Raw genomic sequence first — 23,691 nt, 5'->3', positions numbered from 1 at the left:
TATTCTTTTTTTAGATTGGACAATTAAGTCATTTTTACTTTTTTGCATAAAAAGAAAGTTTTTAGACTCTGTAATTTGGAAGATTCTTTTAACTTTCAAATTATATAATTGAAATTTATTTTTTGGCATAATGTTTTTTTCGGTCCGACGATCTTTTCGGTCTTTTTAAATTGCATTTTTTTTCCAATCAGTCCTTGAATATTAGTAAATAAATAAGATGTCTTTATAGATAATTTCTGTTTCACACGTTTATTTTTTATTTATTTAAATTTTATGACTAAATTGAAAGTCTGATACAGTTTCAAGAATCTATTCATGTTTGAAACAGTCCAAACAGAGTCAATGTCAATCTGTAACGGAGTTAAAATATGGATAGAAAGAATATGAACAAAAAGAAGCACTAAAATGAAATCCAATATCTCAACATTTTTTGGATAACTTTTTTATTTAGAAATCTTTGGTTTGGATTTGCTTTCCGACCACAATCAAATTCTTTATTTGTTATAATTTCACTTTAGTTGATAAAGAAGAAACCACCTCTCCGGAGTGATTAAAACAATTATTTTAATAACCAATTATATATGTATGTTTAATTATTTATCATTGTTATAATAAGTTATAATTGATATATTTACCTTTCAGAAAGAAAAAAAAACTCCTCTGGATCTAACAAAAATATCAGCATTAACATATAATAAAAATATATCTTAAATCGAGAAACTTATTAATTAATTGTTTAAAATTATTTTACTGTTGTTAATTCTAAAGTAAAATATTTGAATTTAATTTTGATATTAATTAAATTTTGTAATATTTATTTATTTATACATTACCATTAAAAAGTTATATGAAATTAATATTATTGACGAGATGTAAGCATGATCTGAATCTGACAACTGTTTCTGCGGTCCCCTGTCCAAAATTAAAACACAGGTCCACGTTCCTTGTTTGTATCCATGTTTCAACTTTTCTTAATACATGCCTACTAAATTCAACTATACTATCTAGGAATTAGTACTTTAATTATGCAATAATTTCTTTTTTTCTAATTAATATTTTTCTTTTTGGAGATACTTTTTAAGAATGAAATTATAATGAAATTACAAACTTTAAAGCGAAGAATAGTTGTAATAATAAATTTTCATAATGTTATTTCATAAAATTTTGATAAAAAATAAAAAATAAAATAAAGAAACCAAAATTATATTTAAGCATGTAAATAAAAAAAGTGGTCATCGTTTTATATTTAATTCTGATATATTTGAGATATAAACATAACTATTTTGATACATAAATTAATTACAATACCGACCAGTGAGGACCACTTGCATTATACAAAAGTTGAATTTGTTATATATTTGACCTAAGAGTCTTTTTGCCATAAGTAGTTTGTGGAAGGCTGAATGGCCTTGAAAAGTCTGTTTCGGCTGACACAATTTCAGTGAAGTTTTAAATTATATCGATTCTTATTTTATTTTATATAACTTACATTTTCTAAAAAATTTGCTGATTTTGGTGATGTTTAAAAAATTTGGTTTATACAAAATAAGTTCCAAAAATAGAAAAAAAAATCTGATTGTCAATCAATCTAACATATAAAATACTGTGGGTTTCGAGGCTGCAAACAAAGGTATCTTACTTTACAAACAACTCATTTTCCAACATTAACTTTTGTTAAAATGAATTAAAATATTATTCATTTTAAAATTGAAAACTCCGTTACAGTTTTTAAATTGTTTCTAGAATTATATATAATTTGTGTTTTATCTCAATTTCTAAATCATCTAAAGTAATTAAATATACTGAATCAAGCATTTATCAATACAAATAACGCAAATATTTTATCATTAAATCTTTCAATAACATTATTTATTTACTGTAAACATGGGTGTGAAAGTAATAAATATATGGGTGATCTGGTAAAAAATAATATATATATATATATATATATATATATATATATATATATATATATATATATATATTGTTTTGAGGGAAATAAAAATTAGAACTAAGGTGTCTTCATTTAAAATAAATGATTTGTAGAAAAAAGTGAATGAATTTACGAGGATTTTAAGAATAAATTATGTGTTATTTCTTTTCTAAATTTACAGGTGATTGATAGTATAAAGTTCATGTAAGTAGGTAAGAAATTTGTTTGATACGGTAAATTAAAAAGATTTTTCAATAAATAGAAAATATAAATTATTAAATTGTTCTTAATTGTAAAAGTAATATAAAATAATATCTATAGATTTTTTAAATTATTTAATATACTAGAATTAAAAAGAAAATAATAAATAATGAAATAATAACGAATCCATTAGAAGTTGATGTAATCAATTACAATTACAATATGATACAATCACTTAGGGTTAATGAAATGGAGTAGAAATTTCGTCCATAATCTTCAACCTCTTCGTCTTCAACTTCCATATTCACCATCAAATAATCATAGTGTAAAATAATTATATAATCTTCTAATTATCAGAGATATTTTTTAACGTATATTAAAGAAAACTTGAATATAGTTGAGTTAAAGATCAGTGCGGAAAAATAAGTTTGAATTACTTATAATATTGTGTTTCAAACTTAAAAAATATATTTCGAACTCCACTTATTTTATCACCGACCATCTTTTAATCTCTTAATAAATGGCTCTAAAAAAGGGCTTCCAAATTTATTTTAAACTTTTATTTACTTATTTTTTGGTGAAATTTTGTTTGTGTGTATCTTTATTAAACATGATTATTTTTTAATAAACTAATATATATATATATATATATATATATATATATATATATATATATATATGTCATAATAAAGAAAAACACAGGCCTTTTGTTTAGAGAGGCCAACTATAACAATCTTAATTAAGTTAAATTAGACCAATAAATTTCCATCTAAATATTTAATAAAAGTGAATGCTCAAAATATAAGATCAAACAAAATTATTTAACGTTTTCACAAAATAAACAATTTTTTAATTGTATCTAATGGATTGTAAGACCTTAAATCTCGACGGAATCATTTCAAATATTTTAAATTTTTATAATATAAATTTATTGAAATTAAACAAAAAAAATTATGAATTAAAGAAAATGTGTCATATAATTTATCACGCAATCTTTTGAAACCGCAATAGTTTCTAACTATTCTGAAACCTCATTCCAATTAATTCTCTGAAAAAGAAAAAAAGAAAATGACACTCTTGTCATAAAAATGGAAGCTTGTAGCATTTAACCTCCACCGTTAGATTAATCTGACCTCTAAAACTGTAAGGTCACGCAATGGACCCAATACAGAGACATTGAAGTCAGACAAGTGACAAGCGAGTCTATGGCGTGTGCATGAATTTCAATCTAATTCCTGGGACCCACACAACTCCCTGTCTGACTCATCAACCCTATCCTCCGCCTTTCTCCGTTAATAACCGTTACCCAAAGTTGTTGACAACGACGTCGATTCACACCTAACGAGTATTTCTACGTAGCAAATCCGTCGTAATCCACTTTCTCCTCTTCTTTCTCTTACCTTCTCCGATTACTTTGTCTTTCCTTCTTTCCTTTCTCTCTCTATTTGAAGGTAATTTTTTGTTTATGAAAGTTTCCAGATGCACACACAAAGATTCTTTCTCTCTTTCTTAGGATTTTTTTATTATTAAAGTATACTTGTTTGCCAGTCCTTTTTTGGAAGTTGCTACTTTTGAGCACCGGTTTTAGTGACCATTATGTTTTGAATGTTTCAGATGAGAGGGGAGATGAAGGTTGTTGATTTTTCACGGTGGTGATTTTACTGGCCAGTGTCGATTTTTTGTGATGCTGGTGTTTTTCTCATAAAGTTTGGATTTTTTTTATCTGGGTTCTGGGAAAATGTGGGGTAGGTGGCGGTGGTGTGCTGGTGGGGGTTTTCTAAGGCAAAGGGTATCTGCAATTGGTAGTGTTAGTCATGGTCATAGGGAAAAGCTTCATCCTTTTGATCCTCCTTTGATGTGTGGTGGAAGAAGGGGTGGTGGTGAAATGACGCCCTTATCTTTTCTGTTGAATCAAATAAAGAGGGGTGTATCAACTTCAACTGGGGGTGGGGGTGTCAGTAATGATAATGAAAGAGAAGATTTTATATCATTCTCGGAAGCCAAGAAGCTTATGAGGTTGGTGAATGTGGAGTCCCTCAAGATGAAGCTTGGTATGGAAGGGAAGGAAGTTATTTGCTATTCTGAGCTTCTTGAGGCCTGTGAGAGCATGGGGATTGCCAGGAGTCCTGAAGAGGCTGCAGCTTTTGCTAGGGTTCTTGATGAGGCTGGGGTTGTTCTCCTCTTCCGGGACAAAGTGTATTTGCATCCTGATAAGGTGAGATATTTGGATTGATTTGAATTGCTTATGTTTATGCTGGCATAAGAGCATAATTTGTGTTTGTGGGGCTCACGAAAAGCATGGCCGGATCTAAGTATTTAACAGAATATTTACTTAACTACCATAGGTGCAATAGATATCAAGTCTTGCCTTCTTTTTCCTGCCTTTTAGTGTGTGAGGGTCCTCCCTGACCCATGTATTTCACATCTCTTTTCACAGGGAAATATTACATGTAATTTGTAAAGGAAAAATCTTGAATGGGTTGTGACTTGTGTAGCATCCACCCTTTTATCCTGCATGTCTAGCACTCTTCGTGTTCAACCTGAAATAATTTCATGATTCAACCTTTGGCTTAACTCCATGGTGGATGGGAGTTATTTTTTTCATCTATCAATTAACGATTCAAATATAATTTCTTAGTTTTATGCTTTATGATGCCTGCTTTCTCTTTCATTGTAGCTTTATGTAGTAGAGCTGATCAAGTCAGTTACAGTTTATTTTATTTTATTTTTTTTCTTCTGAAATAGAGAGAACAAACTGGGTTTAGAACATTGGCTTTCAAGAACTCTGTAGCTCCAAATTGTTTCATTGCATAGTCTCAATGACGTGAACGATTCAGATCCAACCTATCTGGATTCTGGAATCTTGTTTTCAGTTGTAGAATATTAACATTACTTTAATTTTCTTTTTCTTCTTGCCCTGTAAATTTGTTGACTTATCCGTGTCTTTCATCTTAGAAGATTAGAAATGGCAAAATAGTCATGTCCTGCTTCTATAGAGGTCTTATAAATTATAATTGGTTCTGCAAGTGCAAAATTGTAATATTTGGTTAGTCTTCTGTGTGCTAGTTATGCAAAAAGGTTCCAAGTTGAACAACTTTACTGATTTAGGGCTGATGCATTTCACTGATGAAACATAATAGGGAGTAGTGTTCATGAAAACTTCCAATACTATTACGTATAGCTAATTAGTTGTGTTTCCAGCTGTTTGTCATTGATTATCATGCCTAAACCTGTTTCAATGCAGGATTAGTCTTTTCAAACTATGCATCAAACTAAAACCACAGCAGAACCTAAACAACAGTAGAAAATAATTTGTGATTCCTTAAGTTCTCTATGGTGTGTTTGGTCTGGTACAAACTGTCTGCAGAATCTTAGCAGTATGTTTGTTTGTATAACCTTTATCTGGTCAACCGCCATTTTTGTTGCTGAAAATGACATTAGAGAAAGTAATATGCAATTCAATTCTGTGATGATGTGGAAAGTTTTGTAAATTCACTGATTATGTTTGTGTTGTATGGCAATGTTGTGTGTTTCAGGTGGTGGATCTGGTTCGCAGAGCCGTTCCGCTGGCACTGACTGCTGAGAACGATCCTATAAGGGAGGAGTTGAAGATTCTGCAGGAGAAGAAAGAGGAAATTGATGTGTTGGCACATAGGCAGGTGCGGCGCATCCTCTGGTCTGGACTAGGATTCAGCGTAGTGACAGTGAGCCTCTTTTTCAGGCTAACATTCTGGGAATTTTCATGGGACGTAATGGAGCCAATTGCATTTTTTACCACAACCACAGGGTTGGTCATAGGCTATGCATACTTTTTGTTCACTTCAAGAGACCCTACTTACCAAGACTTGATGAAGAGGCTTTTTCTTTCAAGGCAGAGGAAGCTTTTCAAGAGGCATAATTTTGACATTGAGAGATTCAAGGAGCTCCAGTGCAAGTGCAAAACACCTTTACATGCTAGTACCGTTTTAAAAAATCGCATAGGGGTAGAACTGGATCTTGAAGATGCTTTACATAGAGATTAACATTTTCAGGAGGATTTGCAATTCTTTATACTATAGTTAACTTTGTTCCCCTTGTTTTAGTGTTGGTGGGGAGAGAGATTAAACTAACTATAGTTTTGGCCTCTTATTTGCCTCATTTTCTTAACAATGCATGGAGATTATGTTCTATTCCATCTGTTGAGTATGAGTAATGCGGAAGAGTCCCTGGTTGGCATAATCCAGGAATCTTTCATGGTTGCGTTTTTTGTTTCCACGGTTCTGTTGTTAACCGTTGGGATAAATGTCTCAAATGGTCTGGACTGAAAATAAAGTTCACTAGTTCAACAATTCGTAGTAAAAGGTGCTTGGACAACCTACGTGCCCGACAAACTAAATCCTTAAAGCTTTAATGCTACATCTTTAAATTTATTAAATTGAGAGATCAAATCACATCAAGAACTAAAACATGTCCAAATTTATTGTTTGAGTTATATATTTAAATAAAAACTTCAAAAGTGATGCGATGTCATTTTATAAACCTTTTCCTTTACAAAATTACATAAACTAATGATACATCAAATTCTACTGTTTGTCATTCATCCAATGGATTTATGAAACCAAGACTTAATATGAATAACTACAAATTTGTTATAACTAAATGGGAACAATTAAAACGAGTGATCAAAGTTAGAAATAGGATAAAATACGAAATCTACGAGTAATAAACCGAAAAACGAAAAATGTATTTACCTTTAAACACCTGGAGCTGTTATGAAATGACTAGTATGTTCATTACTCTAGGCAGTTAACATTGTAGTGAAAATGCAACAGACTACAAAGAAATAGATTTTCACAAGCGTGATCTACAAAAATACGATGCATAAACTGTTACAAAACCCTGTACACGTTCCCTTTCCTATATATTAAAAAGTCACACTCTAAGCAATTGAGCAGTTCAACCACAGAATCTTCACTGGATCCATTGAAGTGTTCCAAAATATTGCTCAACGTAGCCTGAAACCAATAAACAACACATTTTCCTACAATTATGATCACAAAGCAAAGCACATATATGTGTCTGAGTCTATGTGTGTGTGTGTGTATATATATATATATATATATATATATATATATATATATATATATATATATATATATATATATATATATATATAGAGAGAGAGAGAGAGAGAGAGAGAGAGAGAGAGAGAGAGAGAAAGTCGTCAAAAACAAACAAGTCTCCACTTACCCCTTCATCAAGGTTCTTCATCCACTCTACAACAGAACTCACTGTAGCCTTCAATCTAGTTGAGTTTACTTCCTCCGTTTCACTGACCCTTTGTCGTTTTCTTGTGAATTCTCCTTCCCTGGCATTTGAAATATTCTGTTCCTCAGAACCGTTGACAGGTAAAGAAGGTACCTCATCCATTTCTATGTCACTTTGTTCAGCCAAACCTTTTACAGAAATGTCATCTTCACATTGCCTGTCAGGACATGTTTCTAAAGTACAGTCTGACAAATTTGAAGCATTGTGTGCAAGTTCGTCATCTTTCCCGGTTTGGTTACTTCCAGACTGATTAGTTTCCAAGGATATACCACAGTTTCGCATTGACAAATAAGTCTTGATGTGCTGATAACTTATCTGCACCATAAGAAATTATTCAATCTCAAATTCAATGAAGCAATAAGCAGTTCTTACCTACAAGTTCGAATAATTTTCAGGAAATAAAAACAAGTAAACCTAAAATAATGAAGTTGCCACCATTGAAGATAAAGCAGTAGAATGAAATATATTGGACCATATTATTTGCATAAATAACATGATGTACTCAAATCATGAAGGTAGGAAATCCGAACCCACATCTTCTGGCAATTCATTTTTTATAGGCTTCAGCTTGTCTGTAGATCCAACTTTTGAAATAGCACCCTGAATTTCTGACATGATCTCTTGAGTGAGTCCTATCATCTTGCTGAATCTAACCCAATCAAAAGGTAATCCTTCTTGGGCAGCTTCCAGTAGATATTCAGCAACAGTTTGTTCTTTTATAGGAGCCGATCTAACTTCTAAGTTCTGAGATTACGGAGAGGAGTCAGTAGAGAAAGTAGTTACCCAATGAAACATGTGGGCATGGATCTTAGTAACAACAGACTAATATGACATACAACAATGTCATGAAATTATACAATGAAATTGTGAAGCAAAGATCTTTAATAATAACAGCAGATACGAATGACATACAGCAATATCGTGAATAGAAAGACCATCTTCATGCCACATTTTCCATGCTTCAAACTTCGCTGATGTCAACTTCTTGGATTTGTTGGTTAGTGGAGACACTTTCGTTACTGTATTAGTTTGCAAACTAGCCGTTGGGACCCTTTCTTCCCCGTCCAATGATAGGTTTAGTCCTTGTGACAGTTTCTGAATAACTTGAAGAAAATGATCTCCATATTTCATCACTAGGTGCTGAACAACGTTGTTTGAAGTTAGTATTTCAAATGACAAAGACAGAAGGTAAAAATAAAAATGGCTTCAGTTATCTAAGACATGTGTACAGGCCAAACAAATTTCACAAAGCAGCATGGTCTGATATGTGATTACTGATCATTGGAAGGTAAACTACTGCCAAGAGATTGCTCATTAAGAGGATTAACTAGTTCACACTGCCTGCATCAATAATTTATCCCCGTGTTTGGAAATCTAGCAAGCCATTTCATATTATTTCAATAAACCTTCGCAATTGGGAGATTTCTCCATAGACGTAATTGCTGCCAAGAATTTTATATTAACTAAAGCTGAATTAAGAAATTAATAAAATAATTTGTTTACTAAAGCCATTTTGATGAATTTTGACATCTTCCTGCTTTTTCTTCTTGAACCATTAGGTCTGACCCAGTTTCCAGACATATTGAAAACGTTGAAGGCATACCTGATTTACACCATTAATGTTTGCTAGTCTTGCTTTTGTAGACGGTCTTGTCAAAGCAATTTTCCTGATCGTTTGATCTCCACAGATAGCATATCTACAAAGACGGAATTACAGTTTTGTGATCAAACTATGGATAAAAGAAACTAAGAATTAATATCCTTCACAAACTGTTAAAAATCAAAAACTATACGGAGCTGTTCCAACACTTCTTGCAAGCTCTAATCTTTCTTCCAAAAGCATTTGATGGAGCTTTCTCTCAGCCTGAGTAGAGAAGTACAGCACAAAGATTTAGAATTAATATAATTTCACTTATAGACAAAAATTATAAGAAATTTTTACCTTTTATGAATAAATGGCTTATTTATCTTACATATACATATAATTATCAACTACTTACTCAAAAAGCTTCACTGATGATTAAAAGAAAAGGAAAGAGAGAAAAGATGTTGGATAAAGATAAAACCACTTAATTACCAACCTCTGAAAAACCATCTAATTCTGAAGTGGATAAAGTTTTAAATTCGTCTTGTGTGTTTCCATTATCTTCTTCTCCAAGCATTTCAGCAGTCAATGTCAAAACTAAAGGAGGTTGATAATCTGGTCTTGAAGAGGCCAAAAACTGCTCTCCTCTTGAACTGACACTGGTTCATGAAGAACAAATGTTGCGTCTAATTATAGCTTCAGTTGTGAAACACGCTAAAACATTAAGAAACTCAAATGTTGCATAATAGATATGCTTTTAAATTTTTAGGTCCCAATGATAAAAAATTATAACAAAAGTATGATGTATTAACAGTCTGGGTGATGAGGTGGATAAGAGAAACATATAATTACTAGTAGTTAGGGGGAGGATAAAAATGGAGTTGGAAGGGGATAGAACAGTTTTTGTAATGTTAGAAAGTGCAAGAGGGCTGGACTCCCGAAATCCCAGTGATAATTATCCATAAACTTTTCCTCCTTGAGGAATCATTATTTTTCACAAAGGTATCCGTGCGATAATTATCTTTTTCATCCTACATTTAGGTAACATGTGGCATAAAAGGAATTCAAATAACTTCTGCAATCTACCAAATAAATTGAAGAATCTACCTTATAGTTCTGTATACGTCACTAACAGTCTCCTTCAGATAACCTGTAGAATAATAGGAGTTTATTATAAATCGCATCTAGAAATTTCTTCCAATAGAATTTACTGTGTAATATAAAGGATTGTCATTTTTAGATGTAGATTGTGAATAGTAATATGTAAAATATACTGAAGCAAGAAATAGACTTACCAGTACCAAATAAATAGCATGAAATGTCTGAATAATTAATTATGTTTGAAAACAGAAAAAAGAATGCCAATTATTTTCAGATGTATTTTTTTCTTTGCATGGACGTATAGTGATACTGCTACTAGCTCAAAAAGCTCCAGTTGAAGGAAGAAACAAACCCACACCCTCTGTGCATTGAACAAAAATGGAAGTAGAAAAAATGAAAAATAAAAGGGGTCACTTGTCTTTCTTCTATGTAACATATTCACTTAGATAATCAAAGAGAAAAAGGCAAACTTTCATACATGATCTCGTAACATCTAACCTAGCGCTTGCAATCCAATTATACACAAGACTTAAAAAATGAATACAAGGGACAGCAAACAAGGCAACAAAAACCAGAAAATGTGATTTCATTTTCAAAACCAATGAAATCGTTTACAAACCAAGTAGTTTACAATGTTAAAACTGCCTTCTAATGATTGAAATTACCCAAAATAACAGGCAGTCAACTTATACAGAGCGACAGAAAATGCTTTGCGCTACATACTTCAAACTACCCTGAACTGAGAATGTCAATCAACAGAACTGTTTGAACATAACTCTTGATTGTAACTAGGTAAATTATTTCCACTCAATACCTTGAGAAATCAATTGATGCCCAAGTGATTTCCACCAATTTGCTGGATAATTTTTCCCCAGCCCATGAAGTGGAAGCTTATCAAACTGAACCTCGAGAACTTTTTTGGCCTACAAGTTACAAGCTAATACAACTATCAACAGTTTGAACGACTAAATAAATTTAAAGGCAACAGTAAAGCTAAGGATTAATGAAAACCAAATGATACTTATGCTTTTAGAGTATACCAAGTAGAGGGTATTCTTAAAGCAGAGTGCAGTATCTACAGACAGCAAAAAGAAAGTACCAAGTTGCTAGATTCAAAATCATTTTGTGGGTACTCGAGGATTTGAATATGCTTGTCTACCATGTAACATCAGACTCCTTATGCAATAAGGCTTCAATGTTTGTCGTTATGAATAAGAGGAAACAGGATTTATAGGTTTGTTAAAAACCACCTTGTCATCATGAACTAAGGGAGCTTTTTGTGCAGTTGAATAACCGGAATGTTCCTTTTGAACAATTTTAGGATCATATAAATGAAGTAATGTGAGTTGTTAGTTTAAAATATCTAAATTTAGTGTAATAAATTTCCATCAGTGGATGGAAGATAAATTGGTACTTTCTCTTTCTTTTCTTCTTTGTGCAACTGTAAAGTTCATGGTTTTTAGTCATTGTGACAGAATCATTACTTGAGTACTCTTTTTAACATTCTGTAGAACAAAACTTCCCATCCTTAGACCTATCATCACACAAAATTTCCAAATTGTCTGCTGTCAAGTTCTCAATTAAGGTTTCATAACTGGTCCCCCCACGTTTGTATTTTTTTTCTTTTCTTTTAATCAAGAATGCAGCATATGATGGGTACAGGTTGTAGTGCTAACCTACAGTATAGCAATCCAATAGCATTTTTTCAATTTTATTAAACAAAAAGGCTTCAAAATTAGATTTACAGATTCATTATTAAAATTTACACCAACTTTGATCTGTTTGTAGAAGTTCAATTATTTCCCTGAAACACTTAATTGATAGTAGTAGATAGATAGTTAGATACACTTATACTTGAAAAGGACTAAAGAAAATAAGGCACAGTTGTCTGAAAAGTTAAACAACCTATAGATATTATGATAAACAACCAAAGAAAAAAATAGTTAGTCAAAACACAAGGATAACAATGACAGTTGAAAAAAAAGGAAGTACATGTACATGATTAAATAAAGGAATAAGAAATTACTGCTACCAAACAAGAACTCAAAAAGGGAATGAATTCTTTAAAACTGAAATGAAAACAGTTCCTAGCTTTAATTTTGAACATCTTACTCGAGACCCGCGCAGGACATCAATAGGCATATTAAGGCCCCATCTGCCATTGCATGAATGAATGCAAGCCATTAGAAGAAATGCTTCCCTTGACATGTCTCGCTCCTTCTTTGAGACTTTGCAATTATCACAGTTCCCTATAAAGCACGTATAAAAGAAATAGAAATGGAGTAAACTAAATAAGAAAAGGTTAGTTTCAGGCATGATAAAGATTGTTATTGTGTCAACTTGTCCAGTTAGCTGTTTCATTTTGTAAGTCCCTTAGAGAACCTAGATTTAATCTTATTTAGAAACCTTGGGAGCATATGACACACATGATCCACCTTTACAGGGGTATTAGGATTAAACATACTATTCTTGATTCCCCTAATTCTATAAAGTCAATGAAGTAACAATGATATTAAGTTTAAGCTCTAACTCTACAAGGACAATAATGAAGCATCTATGTAAAAGGCAAACCGCATCTATCAGCTGAAATTTTTTCCCCAAAGTATTCAAGCAAGAACTTTCTTCTGCAAGTTGTCAGCACACAATAGCGTTCAGCTGCGAGCAATGACTCCATAACAGCTTTTCTTTGTTTTTCCTGGTACATTGGAGACTTAAATATTAGGTAGGAGAATGGGGATAACTTATATGGGGACAATATGCAAGAAGTAAGCAGCTTCAATGTTCATTTAACTACAAATAAATCCTTAGCCAAATTTTTTCAGATAAATATAAATACACATACTGATTTTACATCTCCACAGTAAAAGTCGCCCTTTGCAAAGTCACTTCTTGTGTAATAAAGCCAACAAACAGAAGCTATACCATCTCTACCACATCGTCCACTTTCCTGGTAGTAGGATTCTAGACTTTTAGGGCAACCATAGTGAATCACTTGTCTAATGTTAGGTTTATCTATGCCCATGCCAAAAGCAATGGTGGCCACCATGACTTGCAGTTCATCTCTAACAAATAATCTGTGAATAAATTAGAACACAGTTTAGTTAGGTTCAAAACATTGAAGCATCTTCAAAAATTAGAGAACAGGAGGGAGGTAAGGAATATGCTCCACCTTCACAGTGATCAGAGATGAAATTTTATTTCATGTTCTAAAATAAGAAAGAACATTCACCTATGAGACTCCTCTCGAGCTTTTCCATTCATTTGGCCATGGTACATTCCTGCCTCAATGCCTGCTTCTGTAAATGACTTGAATACCTATTTAAAACAATAAATATCAGGATACAAACTTTAAAAAGGCTGCAGACGAACAGAATTTAGGCAACAAAAGTGAAAACAAGAGTTCAGTAGGTAAAACAGAAAGATAGACTATCAGTTTTTGACAAGCCATCGTGATAAGTAACCAGATATAGTGAAAGGTCATGAACAAATTATACTCGGAGGGAATTCCATGCAAATATATATATCTATATCTATCTATCTATCTATCTATATATATATATTCCATATCTAAGAAGGCACACTTGGTGTTAGCATGAATTTTGTAATTCTTTCCTATTAAACAATTTGTTGAAGGTTCTCATGTTTGTCTTTTGAATAATGAATGAATATCCCATATAGTACAATACAGCACCACCTTAATTATTGTTTGTAATAACTAAAAAATCTTAATGAGTCATCAAGCAATCTGTCCCTTCATCATAGTTTACTAAGTGTTCTGAGTCGTGTAAAATCTTCCATTATCCTTAAACAAAGAACGAGATAGAAAACTAGTTTGGGATTTATTTGTAACATTTCTAGCACATTACCTGCTCTACATCTTTGATTGTTGTGCAATAAATTATTGTTGAACCACCAGTAGCAACTTCTTTTGAAATTTCCCGCACAAGCTCATCAATAAAAGATTGTCCACGGTTCAATAGTTTGACACCATAGAAAAGATTTGTGCGATCAAATGAACCAATCGTAACATAAGGGTTATCCATCTTCAGGGAACTGATGATGTCAAATCGAACCCTGGAAATAAAGCACACAAATTAACATGACTGTGTTTTTCTTTAATCTAAATAAAGCTACAGTATGCTATCAATTAATAGAACCAAGAAGTACGATAATGCAACAGAAAGAAGTATCACAAATTCATTAATTAATTTACAAAGTAGAAATATCAATTAATTTTAATCCGTTCCTATGCTCACGAGTCATGATACCGTTCAACACAGGTAAGAAAATTCTTTCCTCGTGATGAGAAGATGTTGTAAAATGGAAAAGAAAAAAGAGAAAGAAACCACCAGAAGTACACAGTATGCAAAACACTGCAGGATTCGTTGTACCAGAAAAGATTTAAAGAAAAAATATCTTACAAGACCTTCAGCAGCCCTCCCCTATACAACTGATGTCAACAGAAACAAGTTTGGATTCTGTAGAGGTGGTTTAATCACTCCAGAACCTGCTAATTTATTTTTGCAACAAACATCACTGTTTTAAAAATTTAAGAAACCTAATAGGCTACTTGCAGAACATAGAACAATATGTGATGTTTACTAACAAAAGTCCTCTATCTCTGGAAATCTATAAATTGGATAATAGAATACCAGATCAGAGAGGAAGATACAAATCAATGCTGTAGAACAGAAGCACTACTTCGAACCCCAATACATTCAAGTCCTGGCCCTCCTTCCCTCCCATATTGCCCCTAAACAACTTCATAAATAGATTTCAGTACCTCGAGATTAGTTTTAATTCCCTTGTTTATCAGTTTATGATTATTTTGACGACATAATAAAATAAAAGGGAGTTAGTTTCTGGTTAGTCTTTATAGGTCAAACTACCTTCATTTTATAATTCTATCATTCTCCAACATTTACCGTTCTTGCTGTTATTTGTGGAAAGGGAAAGGGAACATGAGAGACAATAGATAAATAGACAGGCAGACAGAAGGCTGAAATGGACTAAAATTTTAATCCAACGCAAGCAAAGCATGGATGTAAAGTTCATGTAAAAGTAAAAAACCATGATCTTGACAGTGACTTGAAACTAAAAACAAATTTGTCAATGAATAATTAGAGAGCATATATATACAAGATAAAAAAGGCACAAAATGTGTATCAGAGTCATTATAAAGTACAGCAATGATATGCTTCACCAAAGGCCAAAGCAAAAGATGCTTACTTTTCAGTAGCAGTCGCAGTTAGACCAACAAAAGGAACATCAAGCAAGACCTCACGTAACTTGTCTAAATGCTTGTATTCCACCCTAAAATCATGTCCCCATTCCGATATGCAATGGGCTTCATCAACAGCAAAAAGACTAATTCCAGCCTTTAGTAAGTTGGTCCAGAAACTACAAAAATAAGTTAAGTGAACAGAATATCATAATTAGACAAGACATGGTATGGACTAAAATCGGCGATATAATTTCAGAAATTAAAAAGATAATTAACTTATGAAGTGAACTAGTCATGTAACTTCTAGAATAGCTCCACGACACTTCCATTTTTAAAAGCTATTACTTTTCAGTGAAATGCACTCAAAATAAAGGCCACAATCTGCCAGCTGAATGTTAGACATGTATTTAATCCATTACCTGGTAGGAACTGTGCATGCCTTCTCAGGAGTCATGAACAGAATGTCAAATTGACCACGTTCGGCTTTAGAGTGCACAGTGAAATCCTTCTGAGCACTTCCAAGATATTCAGCTCTAATACCTCGTTGTTTTAAAGCCATCACCTGTTTTTCCATCTCTTCTTATTAGAGAATCACTATTGACATGTACAGAAAGGCATTGAGAGCATAAAAAAGTAAAACAAGTAGACTCATTCAGAAGAACTAATCAATTCACCTGGTCTTGCATTAACGATATGAGAGGGCTCACAACTATCCCAGTCTTTTTAACAACCAAGGGAGGTACCTGATAGCTGTTAAGAAATAAAATAACGTTCACCTCTGAACTCTCCAATTAAGCAAAAAACAGAATGAGTGAGAAAAAAAGGGAATGATGATGCTTTACCACAAGGACTTCCCACTACCAGTAGCCATGACTACCAAACAATCCCTTCTCTCGATAATTTTCTCAATAACTTCTCTCTGATAAGGCCGAAAATGAGAAAACCCAAAGTATTTCTGAAAACAGTAGAAAAGACATCAGCGTCCAACAATGATAAAACCCTCAAAACCTCAAACACGTCATTCACAATACTGATAGGGCAACCCAACACAATTTCCATTGCACATTTAATTATTTATTATTTAGATAAAGCACCAACAAAAAATAAAACTTGTTTCAATCCCACCAACGAAACTGAAAACTGGAAAGTGGGTATTGAAGTTATCTTACAAAGGATTAACGGCATTGTACAACCAATCATTTTCTCATTAATGAAACGGTAAAACGAGGTTGGTAGAGGTAAAGGTGTTGACTATGATTACCTTGAGAACAGAGGGAACGGTCTCCATGTTGGGGAGGAGAGGAAGAGAAACCACCGTAAGGTCTCAAAGTCGGAAGCCTCAAAGTTCTGACATTGATATCGGAATAAACTGATACTACACTCCCGCCAATTCAACTGGACACACACATAGTTTTGGGCCTGATCCTCACCTGGTCTGGGCTAGATTTCATGTCATACAGGTGAGAGTTTTGCTTCTTGCACTTCAATAATTACTAACTGCACCTCACACACCGCCATGTTTATGGAATAGGTGTAGGTTGTAGCATGATGAATTGAGATGGCTGAAGAAGAACAGGCAAAACAGACGTAGGTGGTGTTGACTTGATGCAAGTCATAGTTTGTTTGTGTAATGTTTGCAAATTTGTGATGAAGATTTGTGGGTATGAGAGGAATGAGAATTGTGATTTTGAGGTTAGTAATAAAATTAAAAAAAAAAACTAATAATGTAGCTTTAAGAAAACTAATATAAACGTTATGCAATGACAATGTATTACTCTAAAATCTAAAATAATAATAACTGATAAAAAAAATTATGAATCTTATTATATTAAAAGTAATTTTGTGAAAAATGTTGTTTAAAATATTACTTCAACGAAATAACTTTTTTTTTCAATAAAAGTACAAAATTTTTTACATGATGTGTAAAATTCAAAAGGTTAGAAATTGAATTCAAATAAAACAGTCCTAAAATTTTTATTTTCTGGACAAGAAAAGCTAATGAATTATGTCTTCTAAAGTAAAAAAACAATATTAATAAGAAATTGTTAAATATCATCAAAGTGTTTATTTTCCACCCATCGATTAATCTCAGCCGTCACTCACCCTTTTTATATATATTCCCTCAGCTTTGTCCTATTTTCTTTGTTATATAGATTGAGTTTTGTTGGTGTTCTTGATAGTTTAGAAAGCCTAACCTAATTTATTCTGCTGCATGGCATTGACGTCCTGTTATGAGCTTGTCCATTGTTTTTTTTTTCAGTTCTTGAATTTATCTTATTATTCTATACTTTGTTTAATTCTTGTATTGATTTAATCGAACTATACTTCCTCCTCTGTTACCAGTAATAGTTTTCTTGAAATTCCTGTTCTTTACATTTATGTGGAAACAGTGGCCGGTGATTAACTTTTTTCTTTTGCATTAATTCGTCGTTGGAAAACTTTTTGGTTGGATTTTTATTTCTCTTATTGGGCGTAACCAAAGAATGTCCAATTTTACCTGATGATCATGACAAATGGATTAAATTATGATCTGACAGTTTGAATTTATGATAGTGTCTGTGCACTTTGGTGATGCTAAATTGAAAATAAAGATCTTGGAGTCATTCCTTTCATTTTCGTAGTGGTAATTAGCAAGTGCTCAGGACTACTTGGCTTCAATTTTTTTTCTACAAAGATTTATTTTGTCTTTTTTTATTTTCTCCATTCACAAATGAATTTTGAACTTGTTCTTTCGAAAGCATCAATGTTCTTGCCCAATTTGTGTTGCAAGATTATTGATCTTTTGCATCGCAGTTCTGAATTAATATTTTTGCTTGTAGCCGTATTGAGAAATAGATTTCGGAGTCATTTCTTTCATTTTAGTAATTGTAATTAGCAAGAGCTTAGGGCTTTTTGACTTCTTGTTTCTCTGCACCTCTGTCGAGTAACATCGTGCGTGCCTGTTATGAGTTTCTCCATTGGGATTTTCATTCTTGAATTCGTCTTATCTAGTTTCTACAATGTCGTCTCAATTTAAGAAGTTTGTAGTTTTCTTCAATTCTTGGTCTTTGTAGGGAAGACAACCAATGAATCACGTGAAGGTATCTAATGAAGGAAATCCATCAAATTTTAGTGCTTGTGTTTATTCATTTTCAAGCATTGGGTACCGATGTCCAGTGCATTCTAAACAAAAATCCCACTCAAATAATTTTTTTCAGCTACATGGTCATGTTAATGCTTTCGTTCTTTCTTTTTCATCATTTCCTAGCTATTTGAGTTTCTCATTGGCATTCTGGGTTTGTAAGCGTATCAGAGGCTTGCATTTGGGGAGGATTTTCTTCATCTCGCAGCGTAGAGAACCAGTGATTGTGTGGTTGGTTGTTTAAGAAATCTTGCTACATAATTTGGTAATCTCTTCTATTGATTCTGAATCTTGAATTTGATTTTGGTAATCTGCACTGGTCTAATACGATACCTGTATTTTATTGATGGTTGTGTATTAGGATATAGAGTAAGGAGAAAGGGGATTAGGGTAGAAGGGAGAGGACTCTATAAATAGATTGACTATAGTTAGAAGGGACTTTTTGATGAATTGATTTGTTGACAGATATTGACCTGTGAAGAGGGTTAAGCCTCGGTTTCCATTATGTACAGTGATTCTTACTGTGAATAGAATTCAGTTTCCTTCTTTCTGTGTATTTTCTGCAAGGAAGAGAGTTTTTGATTAGGTTTCCCGTTTAGGAACTTATCAATTGGTCCGACCTGCCGGATCCGCTTGGGAGGAGACTGCTAAATCAAGAAGGGATCAAGAAGTAATCAAGAAAGGGTGGAGGCATGAAAGGAAGAAACGATACCTTGGAGAGGAGGACCAGCGAACTGAGAATGAACATGGCAGCAATACGCCAAGATTACGTAGCAATACGCCAAGATTTGCAAGAAATTATGAAAATGTTGAGTGGGCGAACCAGCAACCAGGAGGGCCAAACGTCGGACGACAGCCAAGCCTCCGTCAACGAGAACAAAAGGAGGCAAGAGGAGGAAGTGGGAGAGGCAAGGGGTGAACGCCATGAAGGGCAACCCAGTTGGAGGACAAGGGTAGAATTACCCACTTTCGAAGGGTTTGATCCTATGGGATGGATTGCTAGGGTGGAGACAGTTTTTGAGACCCAGGGGGTGATAGAGGAAGAAAAAGTGCGCCGGACATACAATAGCATGAAGGGAAGTGTTGGCTATTGGATCCAAGCCTGGAAGGCTAAAGCCAAGAATCCTTCTTGGGAAGGACTGAAGAAAGCTATGGTGATAAGGTTTGGAACAATTGTTGAGCGTTTGTTGAAACAGACGGGGACGGTAGACGAGTATGTACGAGACTTCAAGAAATTGTCAGGACAAACGAAGAGGTACCGGACAAGCAGCTGTCAGGATATTTTCTGGCGGGATTGCAAAAGGACATTCGGAACCAAGTCCAACCGTATGACTCGCAGGAAGTGATGGTAGCGAAGCGGATCTCAAGGGATGTGGAGGCTGGGTTGCAAGAACCGATACGTAACAAGGTGCGTCTTCTCGATCCTCTGGAATTGATGGCCGCGATGCCAATCGCACAGGATGGGGAGGAACTTAACGGAGGAGCGAAGACCGGAGGAGGAGGAATGGGAAGAAACCTGACGAATTGGAGTAGACCGAGCGGGGTGGCGTCGTGGGTTGAACCCAGTCGACAAACCCAGAACCGAACGAGGCCAGCGGAGAATAGTGGGTCGGTGCGCAAGGAGGTGACACAGGCGAGCGGGCTTGCGAAGTCAAACTTCGATAACAGAGGGAGAAATTCTGGGAATTTACCCTACTCACCGTTTGCGAAACGTAGGAAGGAGGAAAGTTGTTTCAAGTGTGGAGGGGCTTTCGGCCCAGGTCATCAATGCCCAGAAAGAAGTTTGAGGATGTTGATGATGGTTGAGGACGAGGAGGAAGATGGAACAGAGGCAGAGACAGAGTTGGCTCAGATGCAGATGAAGCTTTCTGCGTTTTCTGCTGGGGGCCTGACGCAACCCAAAAAGATGAAATTGCAAGGAGAAATTGAGGGAAAATGAGCTTTAATTTTGATGTACAGTGGCGCGTCCCATAAATTCGGTCTCTTATTTCGACCACCACCCAAACCCCCAGACTTGAAGTTGCAGGTATCGATAGAAGCAATTGAAAATCACATGCCACAAGTTATGGTAATTGATGAGATTGGTACAAAACATGAAGCAATGGCTGCAAGCACAATTGCACAACGTGGGATTCAGTTTATTGCCACTGCTCATGGAATCCCAATTGAAACTGATGATGTAAAAAGTAGTGAAACTTTTGAGTGCAGGTAGTAGCTGCGGGTTCCTTCCTATGATCAGACCATATCACAATGCCATCGGCTTCCCGATTCTAACCTTGAGGACAAGGTTATTTTGCAGGGGGTGTATTGTTAGGATATAGAGTAAGGAGAAAGGGGATTAGGGTAGAAGGGAGAGGATTGTATAAATAGATTGACTGTATAGTTAGAAGGGACTTTTTGATGAATTGATTTGTTGACAGGTATTGACCTGTGAAGAGGGTTAAGCCTCGGTTTCCATTCTATACAGTGATTCTTACTGTGAATAGAATTCAGTTTCCTTCTTTCTGTGTATTTTATGCGAGGAAGAGAGTTTTTGATTAGGTTCTCCGTTTAGGAACCTATCATTGTGTTTCTCAATTTTATTCACTTGCTGTTTTTGTTCAATCTCAGTAGTTTTACAGGAAGCTTTAGGAATTCATATCATATTGTTCATTCAAACAATTGATTTCAGTAGGATAAGATCATTACCTTATCACATCTTGAACCCCAAACAGGTCCTGACAATTTTGAGAATTGATTCGTATGTGAAATTTTTAGAACAAAGTAAACTAAAATCATATTTCGGAATTCAATTTTTATGCTTTTTCTGACTTGTATTGAGGTTCATCTTCGAGCATAAAATGAAAAAAAAGAAAAAAAAATTGGCCAAAGCTTGACAAGTTCTTGATTATCTCAGAGAAGTGCATACATGAAATTGTCCAAATAGGCTAAAGAACAACAGGGAAAACTTCAAACACGTTATTTTTTCCGAACTCCTTAGACAACGTAAATGTTTATTATGAAACACAGAACCATCAAATTATGTTCCATCGATGAGAACATTTTTATATGGATTTTCAGTTTGTAATCTTCTTTTCTTGTTTTCGGTGCCACCTAAAAATATCAAAAGGCAAATTTCTTGTATTCATCGGCCTCAATAGCCATTTCTTCAATGCTCCTGTCTCTCTTTTTTTTATCCACCTGAAGTGCTTGATTCAACTCCTTCTCCTTTTCGTTTATCTGCATCATCCAATAAAGAAAACATCACAACAAAGTTACATTATCAGATCTACCTGCAAAAAACAGACAAATTTTTTAAAAGGTAAAACAAAAATGTTCATCTTACATCCTCATAAATGTCATCATTGTTCTCATAATCACCAGTTTTCCGGGGAAGGATATGGATGTGAACATGAGGCACTGATTGCCCTGCCTGAGGTCCATCCTACAATTCATGAAGATGATTTTGTTAGGTTCAAAAATAGTCGAAGCATAACATGCAAGTCTTAGACAATTACAAGAGAATGACTATGAGACTTGGTAGAAACTAAAAAACACATAGTTAAAGTCTTCTTCAGTTGTCTTACTTGGATACAAAATGTAAGTGATGAGGCCTTATGGTAACTCTCTAGCTGCCTACCAAGTTTCTTAGCTATGTACCATAAATCTATATTCTCTTCATCAGTGATATCGGCAACACGCTTCACTTCGCGCTTAGGACAGACAAGAACATGTATATATATACTGTTAAGTTAAACAGGTTCAGCTTCAAATGGCTAATTGAATTGAGATTTTACTGTACAAAATTAGTTTTGAGCCTAATTCTTAGAGCTCTCAAGCAAACAACTATAAGAAACCATTATTAAATCAAGTGTGGTTCTTCTTTTGTTCTCTTCATATGGATACTGTAATCTGAAGGTATATGCAAACTATGTCATGCTGATTCCCTAATGAGACAAACTAGTTTTATAACTCATGTTCGCTCTTGTATTGAAAGCTAGTAATTATCTAATCGCATGGATCTTCAAAGTCAATAGTAACCATTGTAAATTTGTAATTGTATAACGAAGCTAAATTTGCTAATATGGTGACTGATCATTTATGGAGTGCCTTCCTTTAGCTGCTTTTTGCAGTGTCTCAACTAATCATATAAAACACAGAATGTGTTGCTAACATCCTATTAAAAAGGATATGACCTGCAAATGGATAACAAAAATCTATTATAGCGAGTTAAATGATTCAAAAGTGGAAGTCATTTATAAAATTTAAATTAAAATCTATTATTAACACCAGTAAGACTTCACACAGAGAAAAAAGAGAAGATTTTTGAATAATTTGATTAATCTCAAATTTATGCAGTTCTATGATCGAAAACAAGAATTTATGCAGAAGATTTCTGAATCATAAGATTTTGTTGGTTTTCATTATTTCATATATTGGTCGTCGAAACAAGAATAGAATGAAAATAAAATTGCAGTTTTATAACTATTTCAGAAAAGGAGGACATGAAAAGCTTACGAAAGCATTGTCTCAAACTAAATTCGCCTAATCTCTTATTTTCTATGCATGCATACGAATTTCATAACACTACCAAACAATGGTTGAAAGAAAATGATTATGTCACTTTGAACATTGGTGATAGATAATAAAGCATGATTGTAAGAGAATTGAAAATATAAAGGAACAGCATACCTGGCACAGAAGGACGCAGGTTGACAAAGGCAAAAGAAAGATCAGTTGTATGGAACACTGAACTGTGGTGGATCTTGTGAGGCCCAAAATCATAGTATTCAACAGCCATCTAACAACATTGTTGTTCTCAATAATGCATAAAGATAAAAATAAAATAACAAGGGCTATACTTTTTATGACTTTCGGATGCTATCTTACCTTAATGGAAGGGGCAAGGGAGAGAATAATGCACCCGGTTAATGTATCAGAAATATGCACAGAATGCAATAAAAATGCAATCTGCTTTGAATTTATAGATGTACAAAATCTGTGGACTAGTTTTATCCATCAATTTCTTGTAATTTATTCTTACCTACTCCTCCTTTAGTCTTCCCAAAAATATTTTTAAATATGGGAATGGTTAAGTCAATCAATGGTTGTTAATTGTGTGGCACCTAATCCTTTATGAATAACATTTAAATTGAGATTTTCCTCTTTCACAACATGACTTAGATACTTTTTTAGAATATGTTCGAAAGGTTTCTTTATATCTATTTTTAAGAGAAAAA

General features: G+C 33.9%; 3 protein-coding genes across 4 annotated transcripts; 1 reads left to right on the top strand and 2 right to left on the bottom strand.

Annotated features, from left to right (window-relative positions):
- Positions 1-3,397: 3,397 nt before the first annotated feature.
- On the top strand, positions 3,398-6,303 carry LOC108340926 (calcium uniporter protein 6, mitochondrial). 2 transcript variants are annotated; one of them, XM_017578494.2, is made up of 3 exons: positions 3,398-3,585; positions 3,749-4,349; positions 5,671-6,303. In XM_017578494.2, the coding sequence occupies exons 2-3, from the start codon at positions 3,873-3,875 to the stop codon at positions 6,154-6,156; spliced, it is 963 nt and encodes a 320-aa protein (XP_017433983.1). In that variant the 5' UTR covers positions 3,398-3,585; positions 3,749-3,872; the 3' UTR covers positions 6,157-6,303. The 2 variants fall into 2 exon arrangements, with proteins under 2 accessions (XP_017433983.1, XP_017433984.1); XM_017578495.2 differs by lacking the exon at positions 3,398-3,585 and having other exon boundaries at positions 3,610-4,349.
- A 533-nt stretch (positions 6,304-6,836) lies between these two features.
- Positions 6,837-16,982, bottom strand: LOC108343536 (uncharacterized). Its single transcript, XM_017581881.2, has 19 exons — positions 16,613-16,982; positions 16,194-16,306; positions 16,026-16,101; positions 15,771-15,913; positions 15,357-15,527; positions 13,994-14,201; positions 13,357-13,442; positions 12,970-13,201; positions 12,699-12,822; positions 12,240-12,376; positions 10,942-11,050; positions 10,134-10,176; positions 9,523-9,685; positions 9,235-9,305; positions 9,045-9,138; positions 8,354-8,581; positions 7,976-8,185; positions 7,364-7,756; positions 6,837-7,128 (listed from the first exon to the last, which is right to left on the bottom strand). The coding sequence occupies exons 1-19, from the start codon at positions 16,637-16,639 to the stop codon at positions 7,003-7,005; spliced, it is 2,754 nt and encodes a 917-aa protein (XP_017437370.1). The 5' UTR covers positions 16,640-16,982; the 3' UTR covers positions 6,837-7,002.
- Positions 16,983-21,333: 4,351 nt separating this feature from the next.
- On the bottom strand, positions 21,334-23,435 carry LOC108342601 (bifunctional bis(5'-adenosyl)-triphosphatase/adenylylsulfatase FHIT-like). Its single transcript, XM_052879275.1, has 5 exons — positions 23,342-23,435; positions 23,142-23,252; positions 22,039-22,185; positions 21,798-21,896; positions 21,334-21,691 (listed from the first exon to the last, which is right to left on the bottom strand). The coding sequence occupies exons 2-5, from the start codon at positions 23,250-23,252 to the stop codon at positions 21,575-21,577; spliced, it is 474 nt and encodes a 157-aa protein (XP_052735235.1). The 5' UTR covers positions 23,342-23,435; the 3' UTR covers positions 21,334-21,574.
- Positions 23,436-23,691: the final 256 nt, after the last annotated feature.

This window comes from Vigna angularis, chromosome 6 (assembly GCF_016808095.1).
Source record: "Vigna angularis cultivar LongXiaoDou No.4 chromosome 6, ASM1680809v1, whole genome shotgun sequence".
Classification (NCBI taxonomy): Eukaryota; Viridiplantae; Streptophyta; class Magnoliopsida; order Fabales; family Fabaceae; genus Vigna; species Vigna angularis.
Note: the sequence above shows the minus strand (reverse complement) of the source record. Positions and strands in the feature narration are given on the sequence as shown.